This window comes from Acomys minous (assembly GCF_964271855.1).
Source record: "Acomys minous genome assembly, chromosome: 15".
Lineage (NCBI taxonomy): Eukaryota > Metazoa > Chordata > Mammalia > Rodentia > Muridae > Acomys > Acomys minous.
Window position 1 is genome coordinate 82,186,596 of NC_140497.1, and position 16,171 is coordinate 82,202,766.

At 41.0% G+C, this 16,171-nt stretch overlaps 1 protein-coding gene across 2 annotated transcripts; it reads left to right on the forward strand.

Annotated features, from left to right (window-relative positions):
* The first annotated feature begins 1,739 nt into the window (after positions 1-1,739).
* LOC311584773 (uncharacterized protein) lies at positions 1,740-15,044 on the forward strand. Of its 2 annotated transcripts, XM_084759399.1 has the most exons (5): positions 1,763-1,898; positions 10,791-10,868; positions 11,907-12,033; positions 12,382-12,436; positions 13,210-15,044. In XM_084759399.1, the coding sequence occupies exons 1-5, from the start codon at positions 1,896-1,898 to the stop codon at positions 14,606-14,608; spliced, it is 1,662 nt and encodes a 553-aa protein (XP_084615525.1). In that variant the 5' UTR covers positions 1,763-1,895; the 3' UTR covers positions 14,609-15,044. The 2 variants fall into 2 exon arrangements, with proteins under 2 accessions (XP_084615526.1, XP_084615525.1); XM_084759400.1 differs by lacking the exon at positions 10,791-10,868 and having other exon boundaries at positions 1,740-1,898.
* The last annotated feature ends 1,127 nt before the right edge of the window (positions 15,045-16,171 follow it).

Sequence of the window (16,171 nt, forward strand, 5' to 3'; positions counted from 1 at the left end):
ATTAAAGGTGTGTGCCACTGAAAGGGAAAATTTTTAATTAACATTAAAGCAACCAGAACAGCAGAGTTCTCTAACTTGTAAGTGCAGGTCGACAGGTATGCTAGCCCAAGGTCCCAGATGATAAGTCACAAAGAATGCGGAGATAAGAGACAAAGGCCTACTGAGTGTTCCAGGGACCGGCTGGCCATAAAAGATAGGGAGGATACACAAGGACAAATTCCTGAGAGAAGCAGGTACCGGACATGATCTCTCATCCAATTTTATGGTGTTTGCTTAATCCTCTTTGAGGCCCGCACACAATGTTCCAGGTTTGAGTTTAACCAGATGTGTTGTCAGCTCAGATAAAACATCTACCCTCGGGTTTCAAGAAAAACAGGAACCAAGGACTGTTCCCGTATGATTAAGTCTGAGCTTACCCCAGATCTGCCTACGCAATTTGCTGATGTTCAAATGTTTGAAACAACCAATTGTGTGTGGCCGTGCCGAAACTTCCCACTCCCCCCGACCCTTGCCTATATAAACCCCAAACCTCTGGGCTTCTGGGTCGACCCCTCTGTCTCCTGCGTGAGATACGTGTAGACCCGGAGCTCCGCCAATAAACTGCCTCATGTGTTTACAGCAAGACGGTCGTTTGTGTGTCTTTGGGTGCGCGCCATCCCGAGGCTTGAGTGAGGGTCTCCCTTCAGGGGTCTTTCACCACCACGCCCGGCTTTAGAAGAATTTTAAAACAATCAGTTTTGGTTTGCTATATCATGACTCTTTCTGGCTTACTCTAATCAAAGAGTAAACGATTTAAGATGGGATTTATTGAAAAGTGATGTTGTGATACTGTATGTTTTGTGGAAAAAAACAGGAAGAGCTCACAGAGCGTAAGAGATGTGAGTGGGGTTGGAGAGTTGGTGGTTAAGAGCACTCAAGTTAGAGATCCCTTGTACACATCTGAACTCGACGAGGGAGGCTCAGATAAGAAGATCGCTGGCTTCCAGTTTAGCCAAGAAAAAGGTTTTCTCCAGTTAAAGTGAGGCGTGAAACAACCAAACCAAACAATAAAACCTACCCGCCTGAAAGGAAAAACCGAAAAGACATCTGACGCCCTATCCTGGCCTCCATGAGCACTCGGGCGAGCCAACACACGGATTCATCCACACAGAAACACAAGTAAAAATAAAAATAATTGGTAAATCTTTTAGGGTCTGGAAATATAACTCAGCGCTTAAGAGTACTGGATGCCCTTCCAGAGGATTAAGGCTCAATTCCCAGCACCCACATGGCAGCTCAAAACTGTATGTAACTCCAGTTCCAGGGGATCTGACACCCTCACACAGCCAGCCAGCCAGCCAGTACACCTGAAATAAAAATAAATAAATTATAAAAATTAAATCTTTCAGAAGCCCTGGACGTGTGTGAATGAGGGCGGGGGAAGCCGTCTCACGAGATAGCTCTGGCTGACTTGGCGCTCACTATGTAGACAAAGCTAGCATGGAACTTACAGACTTCCTCGTATTAAAAGTGTGCACCACCACGCCCGGCCTGGGGTGTGTACTGAAATGGGATAACCCTTCAGGATGCACCAGGTTTATTTCAGAGAAAAAGTCTGGGCCAAGATGGGACTGTTATTGAAATCTGCACTTAAATATCTTTTGGGTGGTATATGCTACTGGACTTGTTAACGCAGTTGCAAAGAGTTAGGACCGGCATTATTGACCAATCAGGAATAGTGTTACTCCCCTCAGCTATCCAATGAGAAGCACGGATAGTGGAAGGTGTTGCCCTTGCCGCCATATTTGAGTTCCGGGTAGCTGAAGGGAGGACAGTTGTGCTTGAGACTCCGGACTGTGTGTGTTTGCTGCCTCCCGGCTCCTTACAGAGGACATTTGGATGCATCAGAAGCAGGAATGGTGAGTGTGCTCCGAACTCGTGGAGTCGTGGGTGGCGGGTTTGTGACACAGCCGCGGCTTTGCTGCAGTGTGGCGCCGGCTCCCTGACGTTCTCTTGGCGCTGTGCAGCCAGTCTGAGATGGAGTGTGGCAGTGGCGCCCTCCATCCACAGTGCATTTGAATTGTGTGCTCTGCAGGCGGCGGGGAGTCTGGCGTCCAGTCCCGTCCCGTCCCTTCCCCGTGCAGCCACTTCATCCCAGTCTCTAGTCCTCCCGTGATGAGTCTGCGCCTCCTCCGGTTTGCAGCTCTGGCGGGATGATGACGCCGAGTCCAGACTGTTGAGTGAACGCACGTGGGTGGTGTGCACGGTTTTGCACTTTTACTTTTTCCTTGTTCCCTGCTTTAGTTTTACCCAATGTACCATCCTACAGACTTGTTTTTTCTTTAACCAACAACTTCTTAAAAGTGCTGGGAATCCAACCCAAGGTCTCACGCTAGGCGAACGCTTTGCTATAAACCTGTATCTCCAACCCTTGTCCTGGGTTTGCTTTATGCGAATACAACTGGATTTGTTAGCTGTGACTGGCTCTGGGTAGGCAAATTTCCCTAACTTTGAGAAAGGAGAGAAATTTAAATTAACTTCAGGATTTAATTTGTTTGTATCGGTCAGTTAAGCTGATCATTTCTGAGGCAAAAGTGTGAGATTTTGGAAAGCTTTTCCAGCCTTGATGATGGTGAAAAAAGCCTAGGGAGAGGAGGGATTGTGTAATTTTTTTTCTTTTTTTATACAGGGTTTTACTGTGTAGTGCTGGGTGTTCTGGAAATAGCTATGCAAACCAAGTTAGCCTGGAACTCAGATTCTCCAGTGCAGGGATCATAGCTGACTGTCTATCTACCCCCGACTTTGTTTAATGTTAATTTTGTTGTTTAGCTAGCTCTCGGCTACTTCTCCAAATGTAGAGTGAGTGGGAGGAATTTCTTTAATCCCATCGGAGGTAGAGACAGGCCTGGCTAAGAGGTCGTGGCCAGCCAGGGCTACACATGAGACCCTGTTTTAATACAATCAAAACAAGTAAACAAACAAACAACAAAAGCCAAACAGAACTCTTACCAGGATTAGAGTCCTTGGGAAAAATATTACCATCTTCAGTTCCTATTGTCTTCAGGTAGTTGTTAGTCTTTCTTTTTTGGTTTTTTGAGACAGGGTTTCTCTGTGTAGCCTTACCTGTCCTGGACTCGCTTTGTAGACCAGGCTGGCCTCGAACTCACAGCGATCCGCCTGCCTCTGCCTCCTGAGTGCTGGGATTAAAGGCGTGCGCCACCACGCCCGGCTAGTTGTTAGTCTTTCTAGACATTGTAATTTCTTTGTTGTTATTTTTTTTTTAGATGAAAAACATTTATGTGTGTATAAATGTTTGTGTGAGTGTATGCTGCCTGTGTGTGTGGAGTACCTGCTGAGGCTAGAAGAGGCCATGGGTCTCCTGAAACTGTAGTTGCAGGCAGTTGTCAGTAGCTCTTGTGGATGCTGGGAACTGAACTTGGGTCCTCTGTTAGAACATGTGCTCATAACTGCGAAGCCCTCTCTCCAACTCTGGACAGTGATTTCTGACCATTGATTACATCAAGTTGGTCAGTCTGAGAGAGAAAGCCATTTTTGTTTTCTACCTGCTAGAGAAAATACTTTGAAAGTTGATTTTAGTGTTTAGAGGAGTATTTTTTGTTTTTTCAGTTAAATTCTGACGTAGCCTACACTAACATCCTGCATCTACCTCCCAAGTGCTATCACAGGGGAGTACCAACAAGCCAGGTGTTAGGAAATGCTTGGAATGTAGGCCTTTGTATCTACCAACTGAGTTACACCTTCAGCCTTGGATACAGTATTTAAAAATTGGCTTTTTCCTCAGATTTTGACAGGGAGATCCTAAAATATAAGCAGACAGCGGGCCAGTGTGTGGGGAATTAGTGCGCTGCCCATAGGATTACTAAAGGCCAATCCAGTCACCAGCTATCATTAACTGCCCCTCGGCTTGAGCTGACATACTGGTTTGAATGTAAAACATTTTCGCCATGACCGCATGTGTTTGCTCACTTAGTTTCCAGAAGGTAATGCTGTTTGGTAGGCCCTGGATGGTGTAGGAAGAAAAGGGTCAGAGTGGCCAGGCCTTGACCTTTTATAGCATATCAAAGGCCTATATCCCTTCTTTAACAATGAGCCCAAAGGAATTATTTTTAGATTTTAAATTATTTTATTTACTATATGCCACAGTGCCCTTGTGGAGATTAAACAATTTGCAGGAGTCAGTTCTGTGCTTCTACCACATGGAAGTCTGGGGTCAAACTCAGATCCTTGTTATAAAGTATTTTTACTGACTGAGCCGTCTTGTCAGCCCTCTTTTTAAAGTTGCTTTTGCCAGCTGTTTTGTTACAGTGAGAAGAGTAAAATGACGATTTTTATTAAAATGGTGAAAAGAATAAAGCTGGTGTTCAGTTACCATAGTTAACTTGGCCATGGGGTTCTTAGGCTTTGGAGCTGGTTTGTGGGAGGAATGTGTTATGATTTCTCCCCCTCCCCCATCCAACCCCAGTGCTGTGAACAAATGCCTGATCTCTCCAGATAGAGTACCAACCACAGGCCAAAGGAATGATTCCAGGTGGAATTATTTAGTGAACGAGCTAGTTTACAAGGGTTACTTAAAGGAGTAAGGGTAAAGGCTTACCAACAAGAGCATGGATAATTCAGCAGCAGCAGAAACAGCAAAAAGCCTACTTTAGCCTGACTCATGAAATCTATATTCCTGAAGCTTCCTGCAAAACATTCAGAGAATTACTGGTTGGAGAGTCTCAGCTGCCCAATAATTGTTTCTGCTTATGGGATGACTTTGGGGATGAGCATTAATAGATCTTCCAAGTTTTTGGAGCCTCCTGGAATGTATAGGCTTCCCTCTTCTCTGCATGAGACATTGTTTTAAATATAAAATAGTTGTGCTGAGGAGTCTGGTAATGAAGAGTCCAGCTTGAACTGGGGACAGCAGTGTCAGATCATTGTGTGTGGCAGGATGGCCAGCTTGTGTTTAAAATTTTCCACTACCTCAGGAATGTACTTACCCCTCCCAATTGGGATGATCCCCGGATACTAGGATACTAGCTTCCTTCTTTTCTCCTGCCTGCGCCATTACTTAGCCAATCATTTTAAAGGTCAAATAACCAATCATGTTTGTACTCTGAAAGGGTATTTAACCCCTCCACCATTCAACTCCCTGGAGTATGGTGGACCCTGAAGCATCAGCTTAATAAATTCCTTTGCTTTTGCATCGTCTCTGGACTCTGGCTACCAAGGAATAGACTCTGACAATCAAAGTCTAACAGTCAACAACTGTGGCCAAGTTTGACATTGCTGGCTAGAGGAGCCCTAAAATGCTGCAAGGAGAGCTTACTGAGCCATTCTGTGGGAGGTGAGAATGGTAGAGTGCTAGAAAAACGAGGACACTAAGAGACCCAGCTTATAAGATTTCGGAGTGGGAACAAAGACTCTATTAGAATGTGGACTAGAGGCTCCTCATGTGTCTATCAAAAAATATAGCTATATTCTTGTTTTCCGGTAAATTGAGTGGGAGCTGAATTTAAAAGCAATAGACCAGTTTGTACAGCAGAGGACATTTGAAGACAAGAGTGTTCGGGCTGTCATGGTTCTTACTTTCTACTGTTAGTTATATACTGGGAGCCATCGCAATGCTGGCTCTGTGGACCGGGTTTGAGTCCTTTCTTTTTATGCAACAGTTTGAAGAGCATTGGCACTGTGCTTTTAAGGTCTTTTAAAGTCTTTGCAGAATTTGGCAACGGCCCTTGCTGTACTTGACAATTTTTTTTTTTTGTCTCAAACATATATTGCAACGGCTTCAGCCTCATTGCTTGTATATGTGTCTACATTGGTTTTTCCTCGATTTTATTTGGTATATCTTCTGTGCCTGAGAAGTTATTCATCTCTTAAAGTATTTTCCAGGTTTTTGAATATAGTTTTTAGAGTATGATCTGACATTATTCTGCATTTTATTGGAATTTTAAAAAATGACCTTCCCATTTCATCTCTCATTTCATTAATTTGTCCTCTTTTTGTTGATTTCCTTAGGTTCTTGCAAGCCTTTTTTTTTTCTCTCTATATATAAAACAGCTGATATTTTGTTTTCATTTTTGTTTTGAGACAGGGTTTCTCTGTAGCCTTGGCTGTCCTGGATTCACTTTGTAGACCATGCTGACCTGGATCTCAGAGATCACCTGCCTCTGCCTCTGCCTCCCCAGAGTGCTGGGATTACTGGCATGCACCATCATGCTGCCTGGTTTTCTTTGTTTTGTTTTGTTTTGTTTTTCGAGACAGGGTTTATCTGTGTAGTCTTGGTGGTCCTGGATTTGCTTTGTAGACCAGGCTGGTCTCGAACTCACATCGATCCACCTGCCTCTGCCTCCCAAGTGCTGGGATTAAAGGTGTGCACCACCACCCCTGACTTGCTGGCTGGTTTGATATATTGTTTTGGTGTCCATTTCATACTTTCTCACCTGGTCTTTGTTATTTCTTGCTGTTGTGTGACTTTGGACTTGGCTTTTTTCATTTTTTAAGGCCATGTGTTTGCATCATTAGGCTATTTAAAATATCTCTTTCTCTAATATAAACACCCATAGCTATAACCCTTCCTCCTATATTGTATTAGGTGCATCCCAAAGATTATGGCAAGTTTTGCTCTTATATTTATTTTATTCTAAGAATTTAAAATTTTACTCTATTTTTTCTCAGTGACTTATTAGATACTTCAAAAGTATATTGTTCATTTTTGATTTATTGTTTTTCTGAAGATTTCCCTTATTAATTTTTAGTTTCATTTCTTTGTGGTTTATTTGATAATATATAATACATTATTATTATTATTTTATATTGTAGAATATGGTCTAATTTAGAGTAGTTTCCATAAGCTGCTGAAAATAATATATTCTGTATCTCTTAATTATATCCTTTATTAATATGTAGTAAACTTTTTATATCTTCTGATTTTTGTTTTTGATGTCTATTTAATCAAGGGATTAAATATGCCAACTTGACTTACATTTGCATTCACTGGACAGATTTACTGCCATCTTTTGACTCCTGTCCATGGGTATCTTTATCAATGAAGTATGTTTCTTAGAGGCATCACACAGCTGAATCTACATTTCTTTTCATTAAAATGTTTTAAAAAATTTATTTTATGTGCATGAATATTTGTCTACATATATCTATGTGCACTTAGTGCTTGCCTGGTGGTGCTCACAGGGGTCAGTATCGGGTTTAGATACCTGGAATTGCAGTTAATAGGGGTTGTTAACCACCACATAGATGCCAGGAACCAAACCCAGGTCCTCTGTAAGGGTAGGAAGAGCGTGTAACTACTGAGCTCTTTTAAAGCACTCTTTTAAAAACATTTACTTGTATGGGTGTTCTGCCAGCATGTATGTCTGTCCGTCACTTGTGTGCCTGGTGTCCTTGGACCCAGAAGAGGGCATAGAATTCCCTGGAACGGGAGCTAGAGACAGTTGTGAGCTACCATGTGTGTTAGGTTGAAATTGATAGAGGTAACATGAAAACAAAGAACGGCAGGCATCTCCAGAAGTAGAATTTTTTTTTTCCTTTTTGTTTTCTGAGGCAAGGTTTCTCTGTGTAGTCTGGGCGGTCCTAGAAATCACTCCATAGACCTGGTAGGCCTTGAACTCAAAGATCTACCTGCCTCTGCCTCCCAGTGCTGGGATTAAAGGTGTGTGCCACCACCATCTGGCCAGAGTTACTAATTAGAACAGGTGAGATTGAGATGGAAGGTTCCTTCTGCAGGTCATCTCCTCGAAGTCTCCAAGTGGTAGCTAACCAATGGAGGGAAGCTTCTTGTATTCTACCAAGTGAGCTCAACTGTGCTGGCCAGTGCTTCTTGGTCCACCTGTAGCTTTTTAGGCCAGTAACTCTTCCATTGGGTTCTGGGAATTGAACCTGGGTCCTCTGAAAGAGAAGCAAGTGCTTGTGACCACTGAGCCGTCTCTCTAGCCCAGATCTGTTATTATTAGTTTTTTTTAAAAAAGATATTATTTTAAAAAGGTGTATTTATTTATTTTATGTATATGAGGGCTCTATTTGCATGTATACCTGCAGGCCAGAAGAGGGCATTAGATCATATTATAGATGGCTGTGAGCCACTATGTGGTTCCTGGAATTGAATTCAGGACCTCTGGAAAAGCAGTGCTCTTAACTGCTGAACCATCTCTCCAGCCCCAAGATTATATTTTTGTTATGTGTTGTACAGGTGTGTCTTCATGTGTGGGTGGGTACCCATGGAATCCAATTTCCTAGAACTGGAGTGACAGTTGGATATGAGGTCTACACACTTTAACATTTTTATTTTATTTATTTTTTGTTTTTTGAGACAGGGTTTTTCTGTAACCATGGCTGTCCTGGAGTTTGCTTTGTAGACTACATTGACCTCAAACTCACAGGGATCCACCGGCCTCTGCCTCCCAAGTGCTGGAGTTACAGGCATGCACCACTTCTACCCAGCTAACACTTAACAGCCTCAAGCCATTTACCCTAATTTAAAAAGTTTATTTTTAATGTGTATGGGTATTTTGTCTGTGTGTCTGTCTCTGTATCCCACTGTATGTCTGGTGTCCTCAGAAGCCAACAATGCTGTTGGAGCTTCTGAAACTGGGCATACAGATGGTTGTTAGTTCCATGGTACTGAAGCCAGATCCTCTGCAAGCAAGCGCTTCTGCTGATGAGCCATCGTCCCTCCAGGTCTGGGAACTAATTTTTAAAATCCAATTATCCGGCCTGCATGTATTTATTGAGGAATTGAACCATTTACATTTAAAGTCATTTTACTAATTCCTGTGATTCTATTGGTTGTTTTTCTGTCTGGTTGGATTATTGGTTGTTTTTTCCTTTCTCAATTGGCCTTAAGGGTTTGCCTCCCCTACAACTTCTCCCCCAGGCAGTGTTTCACTATGTAGCTCCGGCTGTCCTGGAACAATGTAGACCAGGCTAGCCCCAAACTCACAAAGATCTGCCTGCCTCTGCTTTCCAAGAGCTGGGATTAAAGGTGTGTGCTACTCTACCTGGCTTACCACCCCCCCCCCCAAAAAAAAAGAAAAAAAAGAAAAAAGAAATTTCATAATAAAAACAATAAGTACATGCAAATAAATAATAAAAATACCAGACAGCAAAATTAACCAGACTCAAAATCATACAATGTCATGAAGTTATATACAGTTAGGATTGACATTTGGATGGAAATTGTAGAACTTCCCATTAAAATTTAGTATTTATTATTGCCATCAATACTTTAGTATTGAAAACATTTCAGGCACTTACCTACCACCAAGCCCAAAAAGTCGATGGTGGAATTAAAACTGGAAAAACACTTTATATCCTCATTCATAATTGTCTGTTACTTGCATTTAGTCCTTCTTCATTCTCGTGTATTTAGTCTTTCTTGTTCTCTTTATGTTATACTTTACCCATGTGAACATTTGCTTACATATGTACATGTATTGTTGGCTTCTTGAGCATATCCTACCAGTGTGTACTTTCCTGGGTTTGGAGGGTTTGCCTTTATTGGTGAGTCAGCTTTTTTTTTTTTTTTTAGCTTATATTATTACTTCACTACTTTGTTTTTGGACATCTTAACTGTGTGTTCTGGAGTTGTTCTTTCCACTTATATGTTTGGAATCTTAAGTGCCCTTTGTGTTTGGATGTGTGTCTTAATTTGGGAATTTTTTCTGCTGCAGTTTCATTAAATAGATGTACTTTGCCTTTACTTTTTAATCTCATGTCTTCTCCCATCTCATGGAGTTGTAGTGTAAAACCATCTCTTCAGCACCCCCTCCTTTGCTTTTGTAAACCTAGGTTTTGACTCCTTCCCCTATCCCAGGGCTCTTGGATGTTGTGATATTAATTTTTTGTCTACTGATAATTTGACTGTAGTGTTCTGTTGATTGCAAGCTCCATATAGTCTTTCTTCCTCTTATCCAAGTGTATGGTGTAGCTGTTGTGTTCTTTATCTGATTCATTGAGTTTTTCATTTCTTACTATTTCTTCTTCACAAAAATATTGGTTCTCTGAAACTTGCAAGAAGTAAAAGTGAAAGGATGAAGTACCAAGTGAATAACAAAGCAAATGGCCATAGCTATACCATTACTCTAAAAAAATATATTTAAGAGAAAAACAAGTATTGGAGAGGAGATAATTTTAATTATTCATGCTATAAAAGCTGAATTTTTAAAAAAAGAATAATGAATGTTGCCTTTGCCATTACTCATTGCAATAATGAACTCAATGTGAATCAACTGGAGCCTTTGAAACTATGGGAATAAATATAGACAAGGGCACAGGGCTTGTTTTCAGAATAGGACTCAAGCATGAACTCACACTCAATAGTCACTTACTCTCAGCACTTTGACCAGCTGAATGGTCTCTTCATCAACTGTTAGCTACTGCAAATAATGTTTCCTCACAATGAAAGCAGTACATATCTGTGGGTATGTTTATAAATATTTAAGAAAAACTTTGACAGCATTGTCGATTTAGAAAAGCAACACTAGCCAGCTGGTTCCCTCTTAGGGCCTGTAACCTCCCTAGCAGTGGATATCTGACCAGGTTTAGAAAACCAAGCATGTGTTCTTTCTTGTGGAGAATCCCTCAAATCCAATCAGAAAGCAGTTGGTTACCTTGTATCTTCATTAAGTTCTATTGCTGTGATAAAACATTACCAAAACCAACATCATTGAAGGAAGTCAGGGCAAGAACTTGGAGGCAGGAACTGAAGTAGAGGCCATGAAAGAACGCTCTTTACTGGTTTGTTCTCTGTGGCTTGCTCGACCTGCTTTCTTATACCATTTATGACCTAGGGTACCACTACCAGCAATGAGCTGGGCCCTTCCACATCAATCAGCAGTCAAGAAAGTGCAGTCCAGGCTTGTCTACAGGTGAGTCTGGTTGAGCCCTAGACTTAGTTGAATGTCCATCTTCTCAAATAACTGTTGGTTTTGTCAAGATGATGGAAAGCTAGGCAGCACACCTCTGATGTGTCCCGGCCCCCGGGACAAATTGAACCAGGGTTCACCTGAAAGAGGAAGTGGGGATTGAAAGTAGGGTACAGAGAAATAATGAGTCAAGTCTGGAAATTTCTGATCAAGACTCCCTTTAATGTGGATGAGTAAGTAAGACTATATATAGCAAGGTCAATAGGATCTATTCTAATCCCACTCTCCCTAGCCCCCAGGCAAGAATACAATAGCCTGAGTAGCTCCCTGTAAGATCTCTGAGTAGCTCCCTGTAAGAACTTCCTTGACCCTCTGGGTATTTCAGCTTGATCTTTTTTTTTCTTCTATGTCTTGAGTTTTGACTCTCATCTTGTCTTTCACACTGCTTCCCCACTACTGCAGAATAGCCTGGTTGGATATCAGTGAATGAACTGATAAATTATGGTGTTTATTAAATTGCATACATAAATGTGTGATCTTGTGATGTATGTATATGTCTGTATACACATACATATAAATACTGTGGTGAATTGTACTATAAAGAAGATAGATACTGGGGGGCCGGGGAGAACGGCTCAGTGGCTAAGGGCACTTACTGACTTTCTAGAGGACCCAGCATATATGCCCTGTTCCTCACAGTCACCTGTAAAGCCAGCTTGGGGGTGGGGGTTGGCATGCATATGCCATACTAACACATGAATACATCTTAAAAGAAATATATCATGTTATTTTTAGTAAAATGTTTTGAACTCCAGCACCATCTTTATAACTAAGCCAGAGAGAGGAAGGATAAGTATTGTACACTGCATGCAGAAAACACACATGAGAAGTAAAAACAGAAGGTAGGAGTACAAGGAGCAAGCAACATATGTACAGTGACTGTATGAAGACTAAGTAAAGCATGAAGTAAACTAGTCAGGTGGCTATGTACCTACTGTGTTTTTCCACTATCTTCCTGTAAATGTGTCTGGTTTATTCTAGGAGCCCGTGACCTTCGAGGATGTGGCTGTGAACTTCACTCTAGGAGAGTGGACTATGTTGGATTCCAGTCAAAAGAAGCTGTACAGAGATGTGATGACAGAGACCTTTATGAACCTGATCTCCATAGGTAAGAAACAAAGCAAAACCACTGAGAGTCCAATACTTTAATCACAGCAGTCGTTTCTTGTTTACCTGTGTAGTTGCATGATTTTGAAAAGTGAAAGAACAGTGTTGTCCAATGTTTGCTCATATTATAACAGAAAAATGTAATTTTGAATAAGCTTTAAATAGTTTCTTTGGGCCGAGTGTAGTGGTGCATGCCTTTAATCCAGGTAGATCTCTGTGTGTTTGAGGCCAGCCTAGTCTACAAAGTGAGTCCAGGACAGCCAAGGATTTACAAAGTCTTGTAAACCTAAACCTGTCTTGAAAAACCTAAAAAAGAAAAAAATAATAATTTCTTTGGGTTTACTTTTAGGGAAAACAGAAGACGATATTGAAGAAGAGTACCAAAATCCTAAGGGAAACGTGAGGTAAATTAAGATTTGTACCAAGCATTTGGAAATCTGAGACCCTTCTATAATACACTGAGCTTGAGCACTTCGAACTATTGAAAGATCCTAGCAATATAAAGTTATATGACATTTTCCTGAGATTCATTACATAGCTTCCCTTTATGCACAAAATTTCAAAACATTGATTGAGTTACACTTAGGCTTGCATATAAGGTGTGTGTGAAATAAAGTGAATTTTGGGTTTAGATTTTAGATTGAAAGCCATTTTGCGTTATGAATGTTCAACTGTTATGTGTGGCTTGTGGCATATACAATTAATGTTTATGAGATGCCTCGAAGTATTACGGAACCTTATTTGATTGTATGCCATCCTCAGGACCTCTGGTTAGTGTTTAGTCATTTAATGTTAATAATGACTCTTTTTTAAGCATGTATTTATTTGTGTCTGTGTGCATTGGTACATGGTGCAGTTGTGGAGGTCAGAGGGCAGTCCTCAGGAGTGGCCGCCCTCCCTTTATGCAGATCTCAGGGCTCTAACACAGGTCTTCAGGCTTGCCAACAGTGTCTTTACCTACTGAGCCAGCTCACCTTCCCAAAGTTTATACATTTTTAGGGAAATTAAGTCAATATTTTATTTCTTTCCTTCGGAAAAGGTCTTTCTGTATGGTAGAGTTGGGCCTCAAACAGGCTGTTCTCCTGCTACTACCTCTCAAATAGAATCATGAACCAAACACCCACCTGCAGTACCCCAGAACAACCATAAAACTATAGTAACTTTTTATTTCTTGCAGAACTCTGGTGGTTGAGAGACTCTGTAAATATGATTATGGTAGTCAGTGTGGAGAAAGCCACCGACAAAGTCCAGAGCATGTTATGAATGAGAAAATGCCTTCTGCAGTGTCTGGACATGGGAGAGACATGAATGTTCATTTGCCCTCTGATATGCACTTCCGACGTCAGACTGCAGAGAAGTCATACCAGTGCCAGGAACCCGTGGAGAAGGCGTTTAAACATAAGAAATGGTGGAAGGGCTTCACTTATTCTGAGTTGCTTCAGATGCATAAGAGCCCTCCTATCAGACAGAAACCCTATGAAAATAAGCAGTCTTTCGAAACCTCTAGGAACTTCACTTCTGATCACGATTATGAGGGAACTTACACTGAAGAGAAATCGTATGTTTGTAAGCAGTGTGGGAAAGCATGGAGCGATTCCTGTAGCCTTCTCTGGCACGAGAGAAGTCATGTTCAAGACAAGCGTCACACGTGTAAGCAGTGTGGAAAAGCATTTAGTCGTCCCTCACAGCTTCACAAACATGAAAGGATTCACACTGGTGAGAAACCATATGTATGCACACACTGTGGAAAAGCATTCATTGATCGCAGAACCTGTTACAATCATGAGAGGACCCACACTGGAGTGAAACCCTATGCTTGTAAGCAGTGTGGGAAAGCGTTTCTTCGTTCCTGCCAACTTCTCATCCATGAAAGAATTCATACTGGAGAGAGACCTTTTGTATGTAAACACTGTGGAAAAGCTTTCACCTACTCCAGTGCCTGTTATTATCATGAAAGGATTCACACTGGAGAGAAACCCTGTGTTTGTAAGCAGTGTGGGAAAGCATTTAAATGTTCTGCATATCTTCATATACATGAAAGATCTCACAGTGGAGAAAAACCCTATGTGTGTAAGCATTGTGGAAAAGCCTTTTCTTATGCCACTGCATGTCACAAGCATGAAAGAATTCACACTGGAGAGAAACCATATATGTGTGTGCAGTGTGGGAAACTATTCACTTTGTCCAGATCCCTTCACATACATGAAAGATCTCACAGTGGAGAAAAACCCTATGTGTGCAAGCAGTGTGGGAAATCTTTCACTCAGGGAACCTCTTTGCGAAGGCATGAACGAATTCACACTGGAGACAAACCTTACGTATGTAAACAGTGTGGGAAAGCCTTCATCCAGCGTGACGATTGTTACAATCATGAGCGAACTCACACAGGAGAGAAACCGTACATGTGTGTTCAGTGTGGGAAGACGTTTACTTTTTCCAAATCCCTTCAAATACATGAACGAAATCACACTGGAGAGAAACCCTATATATGTAAGCAGTGTGGGAAAGCGTTTACCTGTTCCACATACCTTCTCAGACACGAAAGAACTCACAGTGAAAAGAAACTCAGTGGATAAGGTTTCTATCCATGTAAATCATGGCAATATCTTAAGCTAGCTTGTATTTTGAGGTATGAAAGAAGAAAATGGAGAGCTAAGATGAGAACTGCAGACATATAATTTTGGTCCTCATATGCAGGTTTCTGTAAGATGACAACCTGTACATCAGGTGTGCTGCTGTGTGCCTTTCATTTCAGCAATGAGAAAGTAAAGGCTAGGCAGTTACAGTATTTAATGAAGCCTATGCTGTTTACTGGGTTTGAATACAACTTGGTAGGTTTATGAGCTAATTCCAACTAAATGGAATTGTCTGTAAATATAAGAAAGTTGTCTTTTACTAATAAGATAAAATTTATGAAAAACTCTCATGTGATTGAGTCCTATGAAAGAATTGTGAAGATATTAAAGGTTAATTTGTGTTGAATATTTCTGAAAATAAACCATATGGAAAGAGTTCTGAGTATTTTTTTTAGAACATTATTTACCTAAAGTATGTTCTATTTTGCTGAGTTTATGTCAGTGTGTCTCATAACAGAACACATATACCAAACTCACCAAAAAAATTAAAAATAAAAACATTAGACTAATTCACAGTACTCTGTCCCTTCTCATAATTTTTTTCTATTACATGAAATTAGTAATAAACATTTGGAAAAATTAAGCCACAATAAACTGCTTATGAGAAAAGTTAATTGGCATAATCTGCCTATGGGTCGGTAATCATCAGTTTTGATAGAAATCTGGTGTGTTTAGACTTCCCTAAGTAAGGCCCAGTGCACATCTTACTGCCATTTGGGACAAATCACTCTGCCCCATTCTGAACCGGAATGAACAAAGCATTTATTTTTGTGTATGTGTGAATTGCCTGTGTGTTTGCCTGTGCACCATGTTTATTCAGTGCCTTTGGAGTCCAGAAGAGTGTGTTGGATTCTCCTGGAACTGGGGTTGCAGAAACAGGTGCAGAGATTGCTTTGTTTTGTTTTTGTTTTTTTGAGACAGGTTTCTCTGTAGCCTTGGCTATCCTGAAACTCACTCTACACCAGGCTGGCCTCGAACTCACAGAAATCCGCCTGCCTCTGCCTCCCTGAGTGCTGGGATTAAAGCATGTGCCACCACTGCCCAGTGGTGCAGGGAATCTTAACCCTAGTTTTCTGCAAGAGCAGCCAAAGCTTTTGACTGCTGAACCAGCTCTCCAGTCCCCAAGAAAGTATTTTCAAATGTAATGTTGCTGCCTTTAAGGAGGAAGTGCCAGAAGTTGACGCTATTAAGTGTGCTTGGAATAAAACAAGTCAGTCAATAATTGGATGAGCATTATTTTTAATAGCTGGTCTAATACAAGGCATCTTAGCTTTTCATCATTATTATTTTACTTTTGGAAATATGTCTGGCAAGTAACTTTGGTGTGATTTTTCTTATCTGTGATCACTGCTTTACATAGAATGAAGAAGGAGAATAGCTTGAGCCCACGATTAAAGACCAACAAAATTCCCAAAGAGCATCAACAGGAAATGTATTTTTAAAAAGCCTGTTTGCACTAATTAACATAAGTCTAAGGTCGATAATGTACTTATACAGACATAT